General features: G+C 51.7%; 1 protein-coding gene across 1 annotated transcript in view; it reads right to left on the bottom strand.

Moving 5' to 3' along the window:
• Stk10 (serine/threonine kinase 10) overlaps positions 1-22432 on the bottom strand; it is a 101280-nt gene that overhangs the window by 56137 nt on the left and 22711 nt on the right. The window contains exons 2-3 of the mRNA XM_057774393.1: positions 21348-21512; positions 303-351 (exon numbers count right to left, since the gene is read on the bottom strand). Coding sequence (XP_057630376.1) covers positions 303-351; positions 21348-21512 — 214 coding nt within the window. The remainder of the gene's footprint in view (positions 1-302; positions 352-21347; positions 21513-22432) is intronic.

The raw sequence follows: 22432 nt of genomic DNA, 5'->3' as shown, positions 1-22432 counted from the left end.
ACTCCCTCTGTAGACCAGGCTGGCCCTGAACTCACAGAGATCGCTTGCCTCTGCCTACCAAGTACAGGGATTAAAGGCGTGCGCCACTACTTCCCAGCTGAGGCATCGTACAGTCTTACAGTTAAGAAGGTCAAAAGGATAAGCAGTCAATACAAAGACACACAGGATCTTGAACAGGAAGTGCTAATTCTCCTTTGGGAGCAGGGAACTAGAGGGGAGGGAGGAACTGGTCAGAGCTGGCCAGGAGTACGGACAGGATTCAGGGCAGGTCTTGCGTTACTAGTGGCTAAAGAAAGACTTACCCAGCATGATGGCATCCACAGCTCCCCCAGGGCAGAACTCAATCATGATCTGTAGTAAACAAAGCAGAGCAGGGGTCAGGGTCCACGGTGGGCCGGGGATGTACCCATCTGCCAGTTCCCTCCCTACGGTTCCCACCCCCACAGGAGCCCCTGATACCCAGAGAGGATGCTACAGGTGCTTTATCTTTCCAGAAAAGAAAAACCAAGTTGCCACAAAACCCAAAGCTTCAGCGGCCAGGCCTAATGCCCAGCATGCCCCTCCAGCCACCTGGAGTCAACCCTGTTTCCACACCATTCCACTTCCTCTGCCCTGAGGCCAAGAGTCTCAAAGAACCTCCTTACCAAATCCAGAGTGGTCACAGCCTCACAGAACCCTACGCCAAAGCCACCTGTCAGAGCTCTACCCTAGCTGACAGGCCATCAGAATATCAGGGCTTGGGGCTGGGGGATCAGCTCAGATGTACAGCCACAGGCCCAGAAAGAAGTGTGTTCCACAAAGTCTGTAAAGACGGGTGGCAGATCCTAGACTGAACAGCAGGTTTTCTAACCCCCCAGGACATTTGTCCACCATCCATCCATCCATCCATCCATCCATCCACCCACCCACCCACCCACCCATCTATCCACCCATCCATCCATCCACCCACCCACCCACCCACCCATCTATCCACTCACCCATCCACCCACCCATCCACTCACCCATCCATCCACTCATCCATCCATCCATCCACTCATCCATCCATCCATCCATCCACTCATCCATCCATCCACCCACCCATCCATCCACCCACCCATCCACTCACCCATCCATCCATCCATCCATCCATCCACTCATCCATCCATCCACTCATCCATCCATCCATCCATCCATCCATCCATCCATCCATCCATCCACTCATCCATCCATCCACCCATCCATCCATCCACCCACCCACTCACCCATCCATCCACTCATCCATCCATCCATCCATCCATCCATCCACTCATCCATCCATCCACCCACCCATCCATCCATCAATCCACCCATCCACCCACTCACCCATCCATCCATCCATCAATCCACCCACCCACCCATCCATCCATCCATCCATCCATCCATCCATCCATCCATCCATCCACTCACCCATCCATCCACTCATCCATCCATCCATCCATCCATCCATCCATCCATCCATCCACCCATCCATCCACTCACCCATCCATCCATCAATCCTCCCATCCACCCACCCAGCCAGTCGTCAAGCACACAGACCTAACTCCACACCTAACAGATGGCAGGCCGGAGGAAAACCAGCAGCAGCTAGTACAGGGGACTGAAGGGCAGTGCACAGTGATCTCTTCCTGGCTCACTCTCATCCTTGCTCTTCCTGAAGCACTCTGAGCAGACCTTTGTCATCTTCCCTGAGTGGAGACACCTATGGCTACCTTCCAGCTCCAGTCTCTGTGGCGTGACTCAGCAGGGGCAGAGTCAGGATTGGGGGCCACCAAGGAAGCTGGATCTCTCTAAACAGGAAAGCCACACTCATCCATGACCCAGGGGGCCGCACCAGCCCTCCAACACAGATGGAGAAGGCACTTCAGGAGGACGATGGGTCCCAGTCTGACCTTCTAGATCAGTGGTTCCCAACCTTCCTAATGCTGTGACCCTTTAATACAGTTCCTCATGTTGTGGTGACCCCCAGCCATAAAATTATTTTCATTCCTACTTCATAACTGTATTTTTGCTACTCTTATGAAGTGCACTGTAAACATCTGTGGGTTCTGATGGTCTTAGGTGACTCCTGCGAAAGGATCTTTTGACTTCTAAAGCGTTGTGACCCCAGGTTGAGAACCACTGTTCTAGAGGCTTCTGGGTAATGTGAAGATGAGGATAGAATGAGGAAGGGCTTTGGAGACAGCCACAGCTAGGCCCACACCCCAGCCCCACATCACCTTAGGGTGCCTTCAGCTATCTGGATCATTCCCTTAGCTCTAAAAGGGACTGCTGTGGTTCTTCCCCCAACTGTGGCCAGCCACTGGGCTGATGAGCGATGAGCCAGGATGGAACCCACAGAAGGTCAATGGACTGCAGTGAAGGGTGAGCGATCCTGGAAAGTCAAGTGGGCCGTGAGCTGGGCAAGCAACAGGAGAGGTGCCAGGTTTTAGACAGTCCTGACCCTGTCAACCCCACCACAAGCCATAGAGAAAGCTGCCATGGAGAGAGGTCACTTGTCTGTTTGCACACCGCTGCCCACAGGAAAAAAGGACATGGCTTGGAGTCAGCTAGGTCACTTTGCCTGTCCATCAACATTAAGCCTACCTTGGCTTCCCCAAGACTCTCTCTAATCTGACAACAATGCCTCAGGGAAGTATTCAGCTACAGATCTGGTATACCAGGGAAGGAAAACTACCACCCACCCACCCACCCACTCACTCACTCACCTACCCACCTGCTCAATCACCCACTCACTCACCCACCCGCCTACCCACCCACTCACTCACTCACCCACTCACTCACTCACCCACTCACTCACTCACTCACCCACTCAATCACCCATCCACCCACCCACCTACTCACCTACCCACTCAATCACCCACCCTCTCACCCATCCATCTACCCATCCACCCACTCACTTACCCACCCACCCATTCACACACCCACCCATCCACCCACCCACTCAATCACCCACCCACCCACTCAATCACCTACCCACCCACTCAATCACCCAACCACCCACTCAATCACCTACCCACCCACTCAATCACCCACCCACCCACTCAATCACCTACCCACTCAATCACCTACCCACTCACCCACCCATGCACTCACCCATCTGCTCACCCACCCACCTGCTCACCCACCCACTCACTCATCCACCCACTCACTCACTCACCCACCCACCCAATCTCCTAGGCAGCAGAAAATTTCAGGTGGACTTTTCAGCGTTGCACAGCACCCTGCCTGTAATCTCCAGAAGAGACCCAGGGACTCTGTCAACCACTGGGAAAATCAACCAAAGAGCAATGGTGGGAAAGATACACATCCTTGTCACTATGCAGGGGCAGTAGGTGAGATGGTCAGGTGGCTGGCACACTCTCCCCTCTCAGGAACACCAAGTTGACCCCCCTGGTTGGGGCTCAGCCAATATAAGCTGCTATTGTGACTCCTCTATGGGGCTTGGGATCGGTTTGATTCTGTTTGTTTTCAGACATGGTCTTACCTATACACCTCTGACTGACCTGGAACTCACTCTGTAGACCAGGCTGGCTTTGCACTCACAAAGATTCACCTGCCTCTGCCTCCCAAATGCTGGGATTAAAGGCGTGCGCCACCAAGCCCAGCTGTGTCTGTTGAGACTCCATGAAAGCTGTATGTGATACATGTCAAGTTGTCGCTCGATACAATCACAGTGGAAATCACACGGCAAGAGGGCCTCAGTGAGAGACTTCCGGATCAGGTGGCCTGTGGACATGTCTGTGGAGGTTTGCCTTGACTGCATTAACTACCGTGAGCAGCACCATCCCATGGGTTGGTCCCTGCCCTGCAGAAGAGTAGAGAGAGCAAGCTGAACACAAGCATGCATGTGCTCCTTCTCTCTCTGCTCCTGGCCAGCAGCTGCTTCAAGTTCCTGCTGCGTTAACTTCCTTACAACGATGAAGTGTAACCTGGAATCATGAGCTGGAATAAACCCTTTCTCCTCTAAGTTGCTTTCGTCAGGGTGTTTCAACAGCAGTAACAGGAAACAAAACCACAACACCATCCTCTTCTTACTCAGCAAAAGGCAAAACAGGGCAATCTCTGCCAGCAGTTTGGCTGACTCCCCACGCCCCGAAGTTTCTGCAGGGTTTCCTCACCTCTCAAGCCACTTTCCCATCTGTCTGTAACACAGGCAATTATTGGCTTCTAGATCTATGGCAAGGATTGAAGGGGTGCTGCCTGGAAACCAAAAGGCCCAGTTCTGCCACACTGTACACAGTACCAGGGCCAGACACCCCCTTCTCTGCCAGGGATCATCAAAAAAGAAAAGGTAACAGTCGCTTCTGGTATTCCGCATAAGGGACTGTGATATTGGGAACCCCCCCAAGTCTCGGTTTCCTCATCTGTCACACGGCACTGAGCTCTGCCTCCCATGTTACCCAGGAACTCGAAGCAATCCCTGGATGAAAGGTTCAGCAGGAACACCACACTGCTGAGACACATCTGTGGTACCTTGAGTAAAAGCAATCAACAAGTGTCCCTCAGGGACCATGGCCGCCCATAAACATAGGGTTTCCCAGAACAGCAAGCAATTAGCACACCCTCGGGGTTATCACAGGCCACTGTGAGAAGTGGCCAGGCCTAGGAGGGCCCTGTGCCTTCTTCTCCAACATCCCTTGCGCAACACTCATCCTGCTAAGGTCATCCCTGGGAAAGCGGTGCACTCTGAGAGTCTGGCTTTCTTCCTCCTCTGTAGTAAAGAGTTCAGGACTCCTCTGCTTCCCCTTTATCTGTATTTTGCCTTGGCTCTGGGAAGCTCAGAGTGCGGTTAGCCTCCTCAGCTCTGGCTTGAGTCCCGGCCTCTATGAATTCAGGGATTACCCCTGGACTTTTCAGCAGCAAAGGGCTGGAGGGGGTGTGGATTATCAACTCCTGAGGCTTTCACACAACTACATGGGGTTTAACAAGGAAAAACAAAAACAAAACCCAACAGTGACAAAGTCTGCTCTCTAATCTACTGCCTGGCAGTCATGGAATCGACCAACCTTTAGGTTGAAAATATAAGGAGTCAATATGTCTGTAATGGTTATTTTTCTTAAACATTTTCCCTAAACAATACAGCGTAACAACCATTTACCCAGCATTTGCATGGTACTGGAGTTTGTGAATTATCTAAAGACTGAGGTTATATACAAACACACTTCTACAGACCGATATCTTTGGTGAATATTGATGCAAAAATAATCAAGATACAGCAAATCATCAGTCAATTACAAGTGGGTTAGACCTCAGTCAAGCAGAATTTACTCTATGAATGCAAGGTCAGTTCAACAATAATCTATTAATGTACTAAACTATAACAGAATGCAGAGAAAATAACATATGGTTGAGTCAATGATGCATCAAAAGTTCTGATCAGACCAAACAGCTCTGAGAGACATGCAACATGCATGGTCCAGAGCATGGCTTCGTGACAGATATCGACCCTGAGTGACCCTGTGCTGGAGGAACTCAGATGACCTCAGATGGAGGGCCACAGATGACCCTGTGCTGGAGGTCACAGATGACCCTGGGCTGGAGGACCACAGATGACCCTGAACTGGAGGTCACAGATGACCCTGTGCTGGATGACCTCAGATGACCCTGTGCTGGAGGTCACAGGTGACCCTGGGCTGGAGATCACAAATGGCCCTGGGCTGGAGGTCACAGATGGCCCTGGGCTGGATGACCTCAGATGACCCTGTGCTGGAGGTCACAGGTGACCCTGTGCTTGAGGTCACAGGTGACCCTGTGCTGGAGGTCACAGATGACCCTGGGCTGGAGGTCACAGGTAACCCTGGGCTAGAGGTCACAGATGACCCTGTGACCACAGATGACCCTGTGCTGGAGGTCACAGATGACCCTAGCCAGAGGGGAACACTGCCTCAGCACAGAAAACCTCATAGCTGAAAAGTCAAAGTTGCAGGGTATAAAAATCATGTGAAAACCACGGAATGTTCGTGAAAGAAAGGAAAGCTGACACAACAGACATGGAAAGGCGTTCAGGTTCATGACTGTAAGCGATTTTGTTAAAACGTGACAGCAGGTGTACGCTTAAAATTGTGTTAAGAGGTTGGTTCTCAGCCGGGCGGTGGTGGCGCACACCTTTAATCCCACCACTGCCCGGCTTTTACTTGTTCTTTCATTCAAAAGAGTTTGGAGGCCGGGCGATGGTGGCGCACGCCTTTAATCCCAGCACTCGGGAGGCAGAGGCAGGCGGATCTCTGTGAGTTTGAGACCAGCCTGGTCTACAAGAGCTAGTTCCAGGACAGGCTCCAAAGCCACAGAGAAACCCTGTCTCGAAAAACAACAATGTGTGTATGTGTGTGTGTGTCTGTGTATGTGACCATCCACTGCTGCCTACAGGTTCACCACCTGCTGCCGTCTATAGGCTCACCACCCACTGTCGTCAAAGGCTAGGGAATTCTACCAAGTCCTAACAAATCTTTTACAAAAATGGAAAAACTGAGCCTCAGGTTCACAGGGATTTTAAGGAGCCCTCAGCAGTCAAAACAACCTTAAAAAAAAAAAAAAAAAAAAAAGGAGGCCACAACCAGAAGTCTCACATTTTCTGAACTTCATCTCAGCTAGAAGGTTGAGAATCTAGAAGCCTTCCACTTTTAAAACATAATACAATGCTGCACAAATTGATACAATCTGGTAATGGCACAAAACAAACAGAAGGATGAACAAACCAAACAGCCCAGAAATAATCCCTCATATATATGGTCCAGCGACAGTCAGTTGGGCTATATGGTCTTCTCAACAAATGGGGTTGGAAAACTGGACACCCACAAGAAGAGAAAGAAACCAGACTCTTACTTTACACAAACAGTAATGGAGAGTGCATGAAAAGTTGGAACTAAGCAGAAACTGTAAGGGCCTGAGAGAAGGCCATAAGAGAAGCTTCATGCCACTAATCTTGACAGTGACTTCACAGACATGACATCAGACACATAGGTGCCGTGACCACGAAAGAACAGATGGGCCTGTCTGATGCAGACACTTCTGTGAGCAGAGGACATAGGGTAGAAGGTGGCCTACAGCCCAGGGACACACCTGCCAACCACACCACTTCCTAACAGGCTCATCTCCAGACGACACAATGAGTTCCTAGAAGCCAGCAGCAAAGGAAACTCCAACAGCCTAACCAAGACCAGCCAGGACAGGAACGGACACATCTCCGAAGATAAGTGTACAAGCAAACATGTCCTAAACACCAGGGAAGTCTGTCTGTCACACTGCTGTTATCAGAGACAATGCTATCAGGTGCTGTTGAGGAGACACAAAGGGAGCCCTGGTCCACTTCCAGAGGGGACACAAAGTGATGTGGCTGCTACAGAACACAGCATGGAGTCGTGTGGCAACCAGAATTCAAGAGGCAGAGGCAGGAAGTTTGAGTTGAAGGCCATCTTGGGGTTTCTCAAGAAGCTATACAACATCTGGGCATTTATCTAAAAGGATTGAAACCAGGGTCCCAAAGAGCGGTGAATACGCCCATGCTCCCTGAAGCGCCATCCAGAAAAGGCAAGGTGTGAAAGCAAGCTCTGTGTGCATGACAGATGCGTGACACATGTGGAGTGGTTCACACACCAGAACTGCTGGCTTCTAAAGAAGAGAGGAAAAGTCTGCACTATGGCGGAAGACAAGTGTGAGGGAGAGAATCCAGCATCAGGAAGGCACTGCAGACTCATTGATGCCAGGGGCCCAGGACTAAAAACACAGATCCCAGAGCAGAGCCAGCTGCCCAGCTGCAGACAGGGGGCCACTGATAAATGGACACAGAACTCCAGTTACTCAAGTTGACTGGCTCTGGAGCCCGTTGGCCATACTGTAGCAACAATTTATAATGTATTCTACACTTAAAATTTTGTTAAGAGGTTGGTTCTCAGCCGGGCAGTGGTGGCACAGGCCTTTAATCCCAGCACTCAGGCGGCAGAGGTGGACAGATCTCTGTGAGTTCGAGGCCAGCCTGGTCTACAAGAGCTAGAGCTAGTTCCAGGACAGGCTTCAAAGAAAGAAAAGAACCCTGTCTCGAAAAACCAAAAAAAAAAAAAAAAAGAAAGAAAAGAAAAAAGAGGTGATCTCTCTTCCTCAAATAGACTCTTGAAAAAAACAAGGAGGTATGGAGACATGGCTCAGTTAGTAAGGTGTATGTGGTACAAACATGAGGTCACAAGTTCAGATCCCCAGAACCCATATAAAAAACTGGGTGTAATGGTGAATGCCTATAATCCCAATACTGGGGAGATGGAGACAGAAGGATCCATGGAGCTTGCTGTCTAAGTTAGTCTAGAAGAATTAGTGAGCTCCAGGTTTGGGTGAGAGTGAGACACTGTCTGAAAAAATAAGGTGTGTGAATTGGGGGCGGGGTAAAGGAAGAGGACCAAAGTTGACCTCTGGCCTTCATAAGCAAATGCACAGAAAAATACAAACACACACTCACACATATGCCAAGAAAGTAAAACAAGAGCAAGCAAAGATGGGCCTCCACACAGGGATGCAGGTGGTAATTCTAGCCAGGAAGGCCTTTGCTGTCTGTGCCCCCCTTGCTGGAGGGTCTCCTTTCTCAGTACCTAGGAGATCCCTGTTTCCTTGGCGACCACTGCTTGAGGGCACCTGATGGGGGATATGACAGCAGCCTGGAGTCACCGGCTTCCTTGTGTGGCTGAAGGCCAAGGAAACTGGAAACCACTGTGGCCCACGCTGCCCTTGGTTAGGCTAAGCAGCTGTCTGGGGCCAGGCTCTGGGGCTTCTGGGCTCCACTGCTCTGGCCATTTGTGAATGGAATGGAGATCCATGGGACTTTGGCCCTGCACCAGGCGCCATTTCAGCAACAATGACAGAACAGGGCGAGGGCGGTGAGGGGCCACCCCTGCCTCACTGCCTCGTACATTCCTGGACAATGTAGCCACTGGCAGAACACCCTAGCACCCAGGGGTCACTCTAGAAGACACCCTGCCTTCCCAGACAGCACTCTCTCTCTGCCCTGAGCTGTATATGCTAAGCAGCAGGAACTGTCCAGAGCTGAGGGACCCAGAAATGCAAGTTCTTACACCTCCACCACACTCCCCTTCCCTGCTCGATGCTGACCCCCAGCAGCTGGCCAGTTAACAGTGAGGGCCGAGTGTGTGGGCAGCCACATACAGTATCACTCCATCCCAGCTTCCAGACTGGCTAACTCGAGAACCTCAGTTTCCCCTCCCACGACACCTAGCACAGCGGGAGTGCTTCTTTCTCTCTGATGCCATCCCCTAAGCAAGGCTCTGCGTGGACAATCACTCTTCAGAAGATTCCCTGGCAGAGGCTGGCATCGGGGGAGGGACCCAGTACATATGCCACCTGCTATGATCAGAATTAGGTGATATTTTATTCCCATTTTAGATATGGGGACCTGAATCTCAGAGTCAGGTCACGCATACGGTAAGCGGCAGAGCCAGAACCAGGATGGGGGTGAGGTGGGGTCTGTGAGAGATCTAGTGAGCGTCCATCCCCCCTCCTCTGCCTCAAGGAGGAAGCCACGGGAAGCTTGAGTCACAGGCCCTGGGTCAGTGAGAGATGGGTCCCTTGGCCTCTTGGCTCTAACCCTTGGGCCCTCCCATTCTACACAGGGACTGAGCAGGCTGCTCACTCAGAGATAAGAGGTCAGGATGTCCCAACTCAGATAAGAGTGGCCTGGCCACCCCAGGGCTTAGGCATTAACTTTTACAGCACCCGGAAAGCCCCGCCAGTTACTGCCACAGCCCTAACTAAACCCAGAGACAACTGAGTCACACACAGTCCAGAGGTAAACCACCACCCTGCTGACCTGCAGGTCTCTGGGCTTCAATACTCCACCCCTGGCCTTTCCTGAAGCCATTACGTTATACTGGCAAGGCATAAGGAACTCAGCTGACCAAGACCAAGTGTGAAACAGCTGAGGCCACTAGCATTCCACAAGCTACCTTAACCCTTTCTCTGCCGGAGCCTCTATTTCCCTACCTGGAAAACGACCCTTTGCAGCATCAACAGTGTAGGTCTCTATGTGATTAGAGTCACTATATCGCAGAACAAACAGTTTTGTTGGTGAAAGCTGGGTGGTGTTACCCACTTGCAGGGCCTGGGTCTTGTACAACAGTCTGTAGGAATCTGGCCAGAACCCAAAGGGTAGAAATCTATCCACCGATGCTCACATCCCTTACTGAATGGTGTCGCGTCTACACAGAACCCACACATCCTCCCACGTGTTTTAAAGACTCTGGAGAGTGACAGCACCTAATTCAATGGAAATGCTGGGTAAATAGCTCTTCCCTTGTACCATTCAGGCAACACTGACTAGGAACGCTGTCTCTCTCTGTGTTCAGTACAGACAATGCAGAACCCGTAGGCACCGAGGGCTAGCTGCATAAGATTAACTAGTGTTTGTTGGATGACTTTAAGACGTCCAGAAATTAGGGCAGAAACAATGCCCTGGGGCTGTACTAAGCATTTTATTAAACATTCAAAGCCACAGCAGTCATTCTTACCCATGCTGTATAGACAAGAATACCGAGGTTTGCAGGGTAAGGGGCTGCCCCACTCAGCACATACGTGAAGAATCAGGAATAAACTCAAGCTGATATTACTCTGAGACACGGGACAGCCGAACCCTCCGGCCAGCCACGAACAAGCTACCTTTTCCTCTCTGGGCCCATTTCTCCCTGAGGAAGCAGGGCTAGTGACTATAGCTAGACCCTAGGTCAAGGGTTGGAGGTCTTCAGGCTCTCCAATACAGTGCAGAAGACAGAAGCTCATAGTTAGTCAACCAAAGCCTGAAGGAGGAAGTCAAGAAAAAAAAAAAAGCAAGAGTCAACATAAACCCAGCCTCGTCATCAGCTGCAGAACCTCCCCACCTCCGAGCATCGCCAAACAATGTGGCCATTGAGTAGGGCGCCTACACCCACTAGGCTTCCTAGGACCAGCCTTGTTTCTCCATGCCAGTTCCACCCACCACCTCGCAGCAAGCTCGGGTTAGGAATCCAGCTTTCTCTGTTCCTAGCAGCCTTGGAATGAGGCTTGAGTCAGAGGCAGTAACCCTGGTTCTTGAATGCCTGCAGGGGTGGAGGTGGTAGTTCCGTGATGCCACTCGCCTATAGCCACCCCCACTCCGTGGCCTTACTCAAAGGTGCTTGCCCAGGCCCAAGGCATCACTCAGATGGCACTGGGGTGACTCAAGAGCAAGAATGCCTCACTCCGCTCCTAGGTGGACTCTCCCAGAGGTTAGGGATCCCGGCTTCAGGCTCAGAGTCCCCAGGGCTGGAGTCCTGGCCACTGTGCAGGAAATGTGAAGTCAGGGCTGGGCTCAAACTCTCTAGGGAGGAACAAGGGAGTCCCTTTTCTGCAGGGAGGATTTGGTTTGGCTGACCAGCTGGCTAGGCACCATTTCATAGGTTAGCCAAGAACAGTACTGGGCCCAGAAAGGAATCAGCCAGTGCTATTCGCAGGCATAGCCACCAAGGACTCAGGACAAGGACTTGGAACCCTTCAGTCAGGGCACACAGGACAAGAGCCGTATCAACACTGTAGCAGGCTCCTGATCAGAGATGGCACAACTGACAACATAGTTTTTTCACTTTATCATACTTATTTTATTGTGGTTAATATGCTTTTCCATGATGACTGGTGAGGCCAAGAATTTTATATACCTGTTGGCCATGAGCATGTCTTTTTTTGTTTTTCATAGCTCCTCCCTCTTTTCAATTGTACTCCGGGAGCTTGGCCCAGTGGTTAGCTGTGGCTCTCTGCATCTGCTTCCGTCTGTTTCTGGATGAGGGTTCTAGCTTCTCTGGGCTTGTGGGTTGTAGGGTGGTTATCCTTTGCTTTATGTCTGATATCCACTTATGAGTGAGTACAGACTACATTTGTCTTTCTGGGTACGGGTTACCTCACTCAGGATGATTTTTTTCTAGTTCTGTCCATTTACCTGCAAATTTCAAGATGTCATTGTTTTTTACCGCTGAGTAGTAATACTCCATTGTGTAAATGTACCACATTGTCTCTATCCATTCCTCAGCTGAGGGGCACCTAGGTTGTTTCCAGGTTCCACCAGTCGTCTTTTTGCCACCACATGCAAAAAAACCTCCTCACAGAGATTCCTGCATTCAGGGGGTCTACTTTGGTCCTGTGCAGCTTCTGCCACTATCACTGACTACATAGTTTACTGAAGGTTTCATAGCACTGAGTCCCTGAGAGGCAGGGGTGTCTCCAGAGACAGGAAGTGACCACGGGGCAGTAGGCACAACAAGCTGGTACTACCTGCCAGCTCACAGAGCCGGAGAAGTAGTGGCAGGGTCCTGGGTCCCACCAGTGAATGACAACGGACTGCGCGGTTTTTGCACACCTTTCCACGTCACACAGTCTTCACAGAGCCAAAGCATCTATGTGGCCAGGGTGTGCCTCCACCAGGAGCATGCAGCTCTGCCCCTAACTCAGCTCAGAAACTGCAGCCTTATCTGTCAAGCTTGGGTAACCGCAGCACCAACCTCCAGGGCACAGCGACACAAGGGTGGCTCTATCTGGATGCCTAGTGTTTGGCAAGGATACCAAAGGCAGCTCAGCCAGCAACACCCGAGCTGCAGTCAACCACAGGACACTCGCAGCAACCAGCCCAACTCCAAACAGGTGTCCCCTGCACCTAGAACTTCCTGACCCATTATGATTGCTTCTGCATGTGAGCCGATGACGGCTAGATGAAGAACGGCCCCACCTGCTTGGGGTGTGGGGGGGTGGGCGTCAATCCCATGAGACCGGCCTGTGGAATGCAGAACCCACACAAGTGCTTTCATAATGGGGCAGAGGTCACGAGAGCCACAGGGTAAAGGTTCTCTCGGGGACAACCCTGCTGAGGCCTCCTGGGAGGGCAGCAGGGGAGTGGCCAGCAAAAAGGAGACGCCCCAAAATACAGAACAGAAGCAGTAAACATTGGTCCTGCTTCCTGCCTTGAACTGCGATCGTGGGTCCTTGTCAGGTCCAGGAGCCCTGGTAGAGTGAGGGCAGGTAGGCTCGGTTCTGCATGGGGACCCTTAGGGCTAGAGCTACAACCCTGAGGCAAGTCAGACGTCTGGGTGCTCCTGCATAAGGTGCTGTCTAGTGAAGGTTCATGGTAATTCTGAGGCTGGAGCAGCTAGGCTTGCCCTTCCTATGGGAAGCTACACACTCCAAGGCCAACATAATCCTAGAGAAAGCAAGGCCCACAGGACCTACTCTGCTCCGCCTCTTCAGCTTCTCCTGCCTTTCACAATGTTACCCATGGGACTCAATCCCAGCACTTGAATCCTCAGGGGACAAACTTCATCTGAACCACAGCACCGTCTCTGAGTCTCCAGGAGCCCATGTGTAAGATGGGGGTGGCAGAAGGAAATGCACCTGCCTCAGAGGACAGAGGGGCCTATGTAACCACAGCACACACACACACACACAGAGAGAGAGAGAGAGAGAGAGAGAGAGAGAGAGAGAGAGAGACAGAGACAGAGACAGAGACAGAGACCCAAATGGTAAGCAGAAGTTAGTGACTACCAGGGAGCCCAGGAGGAGCAGGCCCTCAGAGTCCATGCCCAGGGGTCACACACCCCTGAGAAGGACTGCTCTGGCCATTCAGATGGCTAAGGATTCAGAATTAAGAATTACAATAACGCCGGGCGTTGGTGGCGCACGCCTTTAATCCCAGCACTCGGGAGGCAGAGGCAGGCGAATCTCTGTGAGTTCAAGTCCAGCCTGGTCTACAAGAGCTAGTTCCAGAACAGGCTCCAAAACCACAGAGAAACCCTGTCTCGAAAAACCAAAAAAAAAAAAAAAGAATTACAATAACAAATAGGGCGTGGCGGCAGCACAGGCCTTTAATCCCAGCACTCTGGAGGCAGAGGCAGGTGGATCTCGGTGAGTTCAAGGCCAGCCTGGTCTATAGAGTGAGTTCCAGGACAGCCAGGACTTTTCAGGGGGGAAAAACCCTGTTTCGGGGGGGGGAAAAGGTACAACAATAGAAGGGGCAGGCTCATTCAACCACAGAAGAGGTGGGCTCAAAGGCACAGACCCAGCTGCCCAGGGAGGAGGACACTTCTTGCCAGGTCACTGTGTCAGGGGAAGAAATTAGAGACCTTGAGGGTGGGGATGGGAGGCAGAAGTGTCCTTGTCTAGAGGCTCGAGTCCTAGGGGTCACTCAGGCCTCCTGACTCCAACCCAGCACGCCCTGAGCTGCACGGTGTCTCTCCCTCTTTAACTGACTCCTTTTACGTCATTCGTAACGCGGACTATACTACGGACTGCAGTAGGTATAGTGTTGATCGCCTAGGATCCTTTATCACTCTTTGTATTTAGAACGTTCAAAGTCCCCTGCTAGTGATTCTGAACCACGTGCAGACACGCACAGGCGCACACACATCCCCTTGCTGGAACTCCTAGCTTCTGTGCATCCCGGCCTGAGGAACAAGCCCTGTGGGAGGAAATGGCTCTCGGTGCTCTCCCTCTTAGTCACCTCTATTCACTTCAGCTTTGGCAAAGATGTAGGATGAAGACTAATTCATTTCCTCTCAGTTCCACCCTAAGAGAATCGGTGCAGGCCGACAGTAGAGGACGCTGAGGTCTGTGGCTACCTGACAGGCACATCCCAGTCTCGGGATGTGTATCTGAGGGCACGTGTGGCCTGTGGCACGTACCACAGGTACCAGTCTGCATCCTAGCGCCACAAAAGGCAGCTGTCTCCCCACCACGGTGGCAAAAGGCTGTGGGAGGGAGGGACTGTTGGCTCTCACCCAGGGCCATCTGGCCAGGGACACTTGGCAACATCTGGAGACAACTTGGGATGTTGTATCTTGGAAGGAAGGTATCCTGGCACTACTGGGTAGAGGCGAGGGATGATGCCAAGCCGGCCATACCCAGGACAGCCCAGCAAGGCTTGCCTGTTCCAAACTGCCCAATGCCGAGAGCAAGAAACCTGGTGCAGACTAAACAGTCTCAAAAACCCAAGTCCTACTCTGGGGCCACACGGGAAGGAGTGAGCAAGTAGCTTCCAGCAGCTAGTCTCCACTCTTCCCACACGATGTCTGAGGAGGTTTCATCACGAGAGGATGCCACAGCTAAAAACCCAGGGTTCACAATGAGCAATGAGAAGTGGGCTCCAAGGTGGGAGAGACCGCAAGCACAGTGCCCAGGCTCTGCCTCTCCACTACACAGTGACACAGACAACAGGTCACTCTGGTCCTTCACCACCCCACCCCAAGCAAGAAGCCCTCCTGACCCGGGTGGCGTGGTCTGGCCAGATGTCCTTACCACAAGACCATTCCCCACGGGGAGTCTGGCAGGAGGGCGGAAGTGTCACCTTGCACTGAGGCTGCGCATTGCCCTCCCAGGGGACCTTCCCTGGGGCAGGACCCAGACCAAGGCTTCATTAGGGCAAAGGGCTTAGCCACAACAGAACACTTTTGTTTTATTTCCATGGCAACGGACCCAGTTTTCCACTTAAGGTGGCAATATGAAAGCTTCTTTTTAAATAAGTGCACTTAATATCTGAAAAGTGAGATTGCCATTTTGAAAGCCGCAAGTGTTGGGGCTGGGAAGACGGCTCAATTGGTCTGCCAGGCAAGCGTGAGGGCACCCTAGCACTCACAGAAGAAGCTGGGTATGGTGGTACACACACCCGCAGTTCCAGCGCAGGACAAGCGACAACGGTCGGATCCCTGGAGCTCAGAGGCTGGCCAGCCCAACAGAATCAATGAAACCCAGGTTCTGTGAAAAATGCTTCCTCAAAGTTAAGGTGGGAAGTGACTGAGAAAGGCACGCAATATTGACCCCTGGCCTCCACACACGTGTGCGTGGTGGGATGAATGGGGCTACTTTCGTGTTAGCTGTTCTCCCTACCGTGAGGCTCTCTCACTGCTGAATTCCTAGTCCCTAAACCGGTGCTACTGTGGACAATTCAGTCCCATTTCATTTCACTCTGGGCCAGACTCCAGTCAAGGTAGCGTCTGCGTGGTCCTCTATGGCACCTGCCTCAGGGCCTCTGAATTTCTGACTGTTGATACTACCAAATTTGCAGAGGTCTGCCTCCACCTAGCTTTCTGGGATCAGTTGAAATGTCCCCGCCCTTTCTCTGGAGGGAGGTTTTCTCCTTCTCTATTGCAGGCCCTGGCTCCTGACCACACTCCAGAAACCTACGTCCAGGGCACTTCCTCCCTGGACTTGTTCTACCTCACTTTCCACTTGCTCAAGTCCTCCCACTCACGTCTGTGTTTTAGAGTGTGTTCCGGAAGAACATGACCTCACTTTGTGTGACAGTGGGTCGAGGGCTCACACTGCTGTGAGAAGGGTCCATCCGCCTGTGCGGGATACAGGAGCTTGGCGGACAGTCAGCTCCTCTACGCCCATTCCCAGGAGCAGCCCGGTCTGGTTCTGTTACACACCTACATGGGAAAGCATGCTCCTGAGACCACACGGGAAGCTTGGGCCTCAAGACACCCCACAGAGGTGACACCACAGCCAGTGTGGCCTCCAACCTTCAATCTCAGAAACACACGGCTTCTCGCCTTGCTTCTCTCCAACTCCTACGCATCCTGTAAGACACAGTTCAAAAAAGTCTCTTCCCCTTCCCTGGTGTAGTCCATGATCCACATCACATCCTTAGGCTTCCGGCTGGATCTACTCTGAGCTGCTTCCCGACAAGACTCAAAGCTTTACCTCTTGCCCCCAAAGCTGACACAGAATATACTTCCCCTGAGCAAAACTGCAACTGGGTTGCCAAGGCCCAAAATAGATATTTTCAAACTTCAACCAGTATGACTCACCTAGAAGGCGCTCAAACTACAGGCTGCAAGGCAGCACCCTGTTTATGATGGGGAGGGCCAGGTGGGGCTCCATCACCGACATGACTGATAGTTCCAGGAGGAGCTGAGCCTACTGGTCTAAAGGCTTACTGTGATAAGGTCACATTAAAACCTTCACCTTGGCATCCAGGCCTTGCACAACATGGCCTCCGATTATTGTACCAGCTGCACCTCTCCCCAGGGGCTGACCCACTCCAAGAGCAGCAATGACGCTATGAACTGAAGTTCCCTAAACAAGTCGCACCTACATCCCATAAAAACCGACCAACGGACTGGAACGTCAGTGAATGGGGAAGTTTGAACGCTGCAGAGACAAATTATCTTACGCCGTCTTGGCCCCATTAAAAAGCCATCCGTTGCCCACTTCTGTGTGTGACTTAATATCCTGAAATTACTACACGAGCCCTTTTAGAATGCACAAACAGGTCCCTAGTTGCCATCAATCCAAAAGCTAAGAACTGTCAGGCAGCATCTAGGGCTATAAGAGAAATTTCCCCAATTTGCTGTAATTGATTACCTGGGGTTCCCACCAATGTGTGGATGGTGGATAGGAGAGAGATGAACAGAGTGATGGGGGATGGGGAGGGAGTGATGGGGGATGGGGAGGGAGGGATGGATGGAGTGATGGTGGATGGGGAGGGATGGATGGATGGATGGAGTGATGGTGGATGGGGTGAGATGGATGGAGTGATGGGGGATGGGGAGGGATGGATGGATGGAGTGATGGTGGATGGGGTGAGATGGACGGAGTGATGGGGGATGGGGAGGGATGGATGGAGGGACGGATGTTGGATGGGGAGGGAGGGATGGACAGAGTGATGGTGGATGGGGAGGGAGGGATGGACGGAGTGATGGGGATGGGGAGGGATGGATGGAGTGGTGGGGGATGGGGAGGGACGGACGGATGGAGTGATGGTGGATGGGGTGAGATGGACGGAGTGATGGGGGATGGGGAGGGATGGACGGACGGAGTAATGGTGGATGGGGAGGGATGGACAGAAAGATGGTGATGTGATGGAGGGTAGGGTGTCTCAACTAAAAGGGCAAAGGCACAGTAGCAGGCATGGCACCCTAACTTATTTTAAAACTCTATGTATGAAAACATATAGAAAATACATTTTGAATTAGTGGGTCCTCTGGCAAAAGAAAAATTCAAGCAGCTTTCATTTTTTGCTTTTCTATATGTTCCCATTATTCTTCAGTAACTACCCAAGTGACATCAGCCATTTCTTCTTTCTATAATTGTTTAAAAACAATCATTACTATTACTTATAGACAAAAGTCTATGTCCTGCCTGGTCACACAGTCGTTCAGACCCAAAGAAACACACAGAGGCTTATATTAATTGTAAACTGTTTGGCCTATTAGCTCAGGCTTAGTATTAACTAGCCATTATAACTTAAATTAACCCATAATCCTTGTCTATGTTTAGCCACATGGCTTGGTACCTTTTCTCTATAAGGCATTCTCATCTTGCTTCCTCTGCCTCTGGCTGGTGGTGGCATGTACCTAGAAACTTCTGTCTACAAATACTACGACTACGACTATTATTATTATTATCATTATCATTATTATCTGTGTGCAAATGCACATGCCATGGTGGACATGTGGAGGTCAGAGAACAATTTGAGAGTCACTCCTTTCTTATCCATATTGAGCTCTGGGGACTGAACTCAGGTCCCCAGACTTGCACAGCAAGCACCATCCAGCCCTGAAAAACTAGTTTTCAAAGCAGCTCCAGGAGACAGCTGAAGTCTGCTGTTCATCTGTTGTTATTTTCTCTTGACTGAAACCCTGAAACAAACACAACAACAATAAACACAGCAGAAAGCGGCTCCAAGAATCAAGACGGAGGAAACAAAGTTTGGCTTCATCTTCCTTGGCCCTGTGGCTCTGAGCAGAAGGCTCGCCTCTCTGTGCCTCTGTGTCTTCCCCTGGAAAAGGGAGACCAACTAGTGACTCTTCATGTCCTGCCCCACCCCCAGGGTCCCAGGCGACAGGGGACAAAAAGGGCTTTAGAATCTGGAGTTGGCTATGTGGATTTTATTTTACCACTTCTGCCCAAGGGGCTCCCCCAAGAGATGCTCAAACAGTAAAACGAAAGATAAAAGCAACAGGGTGGAGTCCAGGGGTAGGGGAGGATTGATGGGGACAGAGTCCAGGGTGGGGGGAACAGCAAGTGAACGGGAACAGAGACTTAGGGGTGCAGCAAGTAACAGGGACAGAGCACTGAAGGGGGACAGCAAGAGACGAGGGACAGAGCCCTGGAGGAGTCAGCAAATAACAGAGCCTGGGGAAGGCAGCAAGTAACGGGGGGGGGGGGGGGGGAACAAAAGCCAGGGGAGGCCAGCAAGACAGAGGACATAGCCTGGGGTCTCCCCTGCTACTGGGGACAAAAGCCTGGGGGGTGGGCAGCAAGCGACAGGGGACAGAGCTCTGGAGGGGAATAGCAAGTGACAGAGGGCACAACCTGGGGTAGGGGAGCAGCAAATGACAGTGTGTGGGGGGGTGACAAGTGACAGAGCCTGGAGGGCCAGCAAGTGATGGGGACAGAGCTCTGGAGGGGGAAATAGCAAGTGACGAGATGGGGGATGGGGCTGGGGGAGAACAGCAAATAATAGGGGACAGAGCCCTGGGTAGGAGGAGCTATGCTATGGCCTATGTATGTCCCCCAAGAATTCAGACACTGGAAGCATGGTCCCCAGTGTGGCGATATTAATGGGAGGTGACATCACCTTTAAGAGAGAAGACTTGTCATGAAGTCACAGAGACAGGCCCTAGGAAGGGACTGAGGAGGAAGGAGCTCCTGTCTGGGACCTTAGGAGCTCTCTGGCTCCCAATATCACCATGAGATTTTCTTCAACAAAATCCTCCATGATTCCCACTGACCTGAGCCCAGCCAACCTTCGCACCACAGTCCGGAACCGCCAGAGCTGTGTGACAACTAGTTGTCTTGTGTTCAAGAAGCCCCTCTTCGGGCATCTCACAGAAATGGGCACCAGACTATCTCAAGCTGGGAAGGCCAAGTCCCTGTCCCTTGGCCACTGGCTTACTCCTGCCTGCGAGGTGAAAGAGCAGGGGGCCTTGTGAATTCTACCTTTTCCTAAGCGCCAGAGCTCTTTCTTCAGAGAACCAGGTTTCTCCACTTAGCAGGATTAAGTCAAGCATTCTGTCAATATAAGGCCAAGACTACTGCCCACTGGGCATGGAAAATGGCAAAACACCCCTGGCCAACAGCAAGCTCCCCAGTGTTCTGAGACCCGACTAGACATGGAAAACCCCCAAACACACCAACCCACCACAGCAGTGTGCACCATGCCTAAAACATCCCTTTCCAATCAGTGCACATTTCTGAACCGACTCTCCTAGCCCCAGTGGCAAGACCTGGGCTCACATAGCCCCAGTCATGGCTGAGATGCCCGGCACCTGATGACCCTCAGCCACATCTCCAAATGTCTGCAAGATTCTGATGCTGCCAGCTGCACCCAAAATTTACTTGAGATGTTTCTTACACACACATCACTTCATTTCCTTGGTGTCCAGAGCTTAGAGGGGGATTATTTACATATGCGTGTATATACGAGTATATGGGACATATATACATATATGTATATATATGCTACTGAGCTGGATGTAGTGGTAGAACACTTGCCTAGCATACACAAGGCCCTGGACTCAACTGTCACCACCAAACACACACACACATACACACACACACGCGCGCATGCATGTGTAAGAGAGACTTGGCAGGAAACAAGTTTAGCCAGACGCACATTGCAGGGCATCTGGATTTTGTCAACTGAACAGTGTCACCATGAGGCAAGCTGATGACAGAGTTACAGGCAGGGCTGCCTCATCCTATGAAGCCAGTGAGGTCCCAGGACCCTTGCAGGAGCCAGGGGTGATGGTTAGGAGGGACAAGCAGAGAAGTGGGAGAGCTGTGAGTCCTGCAGATGACACCAAGGTCAGCACTCAGACGCCCTGTCCACACCAGGCCTCTGGGTGTTCGTTCAGAATTCACCCACTTAATTCTGGAGCGTTCTGTGCCCAAGGTAGCACGAGATGAGAATTCCTTATCGGGTGCCGTGTTAAGGCTCTAAAGGACCTCAGACCTAAAACACACCCAGGTTTACTAGGGGAGCTGCCCCAAGCCTCCCCGGCAGACGGTATAAAATCTGAAATGCTCTGAGCAGGAGCAGCACCCTATGGACTGTGTCGGATTTCTAGATGAGGGATGCTCACCCTCCACTCACAGAGGGTTAGCAACGGTCCAGCCTTGCTCGTACGCTACAGCACAGCACTCAAGGACAGAACGGACTTTTGGGACACTTCTGCTTCTGTGGCCTCAGCCTGAGGACGGGAAGTGGGGTGAATGTGGGAAGGGGAGGCCGAGGACTCAGCAGAAGACTTCATCTTCTCCCTGCTGCAGCTCTGACCCACACCGCAGACACAGGGTCAGCATGGTGGGCATTGGGGCCCAGGCTGGCGCACTCTTACCCACAGCTTCCCATCATGGTAATAGGCTCCCAGGAGCTTCACGATGTATGGGTGGTCGCAGGTGGCCAGGATCTCAATCTCCACAATGTAGTCTTCCAGCTCCTCCTCGCTCTTGGTCTCGATGACTTTGGCGGCTGCCAAGGCACCGGTTTCCTTGTTTTTGGCCTGCAAAATAGAGATACAGGAGATTACAAGGCAGGCAGGGCAGGAGACGGCCCCGGAAGGCTTCCCGGCCTTCCATACAACTGTGGAAACAGATGTGGACATCCAGGGGTCTGAGACACTGACCTGACACACCTTCCTACGGTGCCCAGGGCACACAAGGTGTCGCCACAGGGGAGTTCAGACCAGAAAGAACATTCTATGTGCTTAGTTAAGGAAGCAAGATATAGTCATACCATGGGAAACATACAAGAACAGGCTAGTGCATACACATGGACACACACACAAAAATAAAAAGAAAGAAAAAGAACAAAAAGTCTGAGGGAACCTATTCCTGACAACCGGCCAAGAAAAGCCTAAAACAGAGAACTTGTGAACATTGACACTATGCACTATTTAAGGTTCGTGTGTGTGTGCATGTATTCATGGGTGTGTGTGTGGGGCTATGTGTATGTATTCGTGTGGGGGGTATGTGCATGTATTCATGTGGGGGGTATGTGCATATATTCATGTGGGAGGGTATGTGCATGTATTCATGTGGGGGGTATGTGCATGTATTCATGTGGGGGGGTCTGCATATATTCATGTGTGTGTATGTGGGGATGCCTCTGTGTGGGGGGGTGCATGTGCCTATGGGGGGGTCATGTGCCTGTTGGGGGGTCATGTATATGTGTATGTGGGGGGAGTCATCCCACATGCATCACTGTAAACTGCCCCCTGGCTACATGCCACCTGGGCAGAACACAGCTTCTTATCTGCCGAGAAAGAGTGAAGGCTCTTGCCACCTAGGACGGCACAGTCAGGATTCTTAACAGGAGCTGCTGAGGACGTGGAAGGGAGAACTGGAGCGGGGTAGGACAGCAGTGGAGCATCTAGTAGAGACCAACACAGACGCTGCAATCCTGCTACAGGTTCAGAGCCAG

This window comes from Chionomys nivalis, chromosome 7 (genome assembly GCF_950005125.1).
Source record: "Chionomys nivalis chromosome 7, mChiNiv1.1, whole genome shotgun sequence".
Lineage (NCBI taxonomy): Eukaryota > Metazoa > Chordata > Mammalia > Rodentia > Cricetidae > Chionomys > Chionomys nivalis.
The sequence above is the reverse complement of the archived record's forward strand: the minus strand, read 5'-3'. Positions and strand labels throughout refer to the sequence as shown.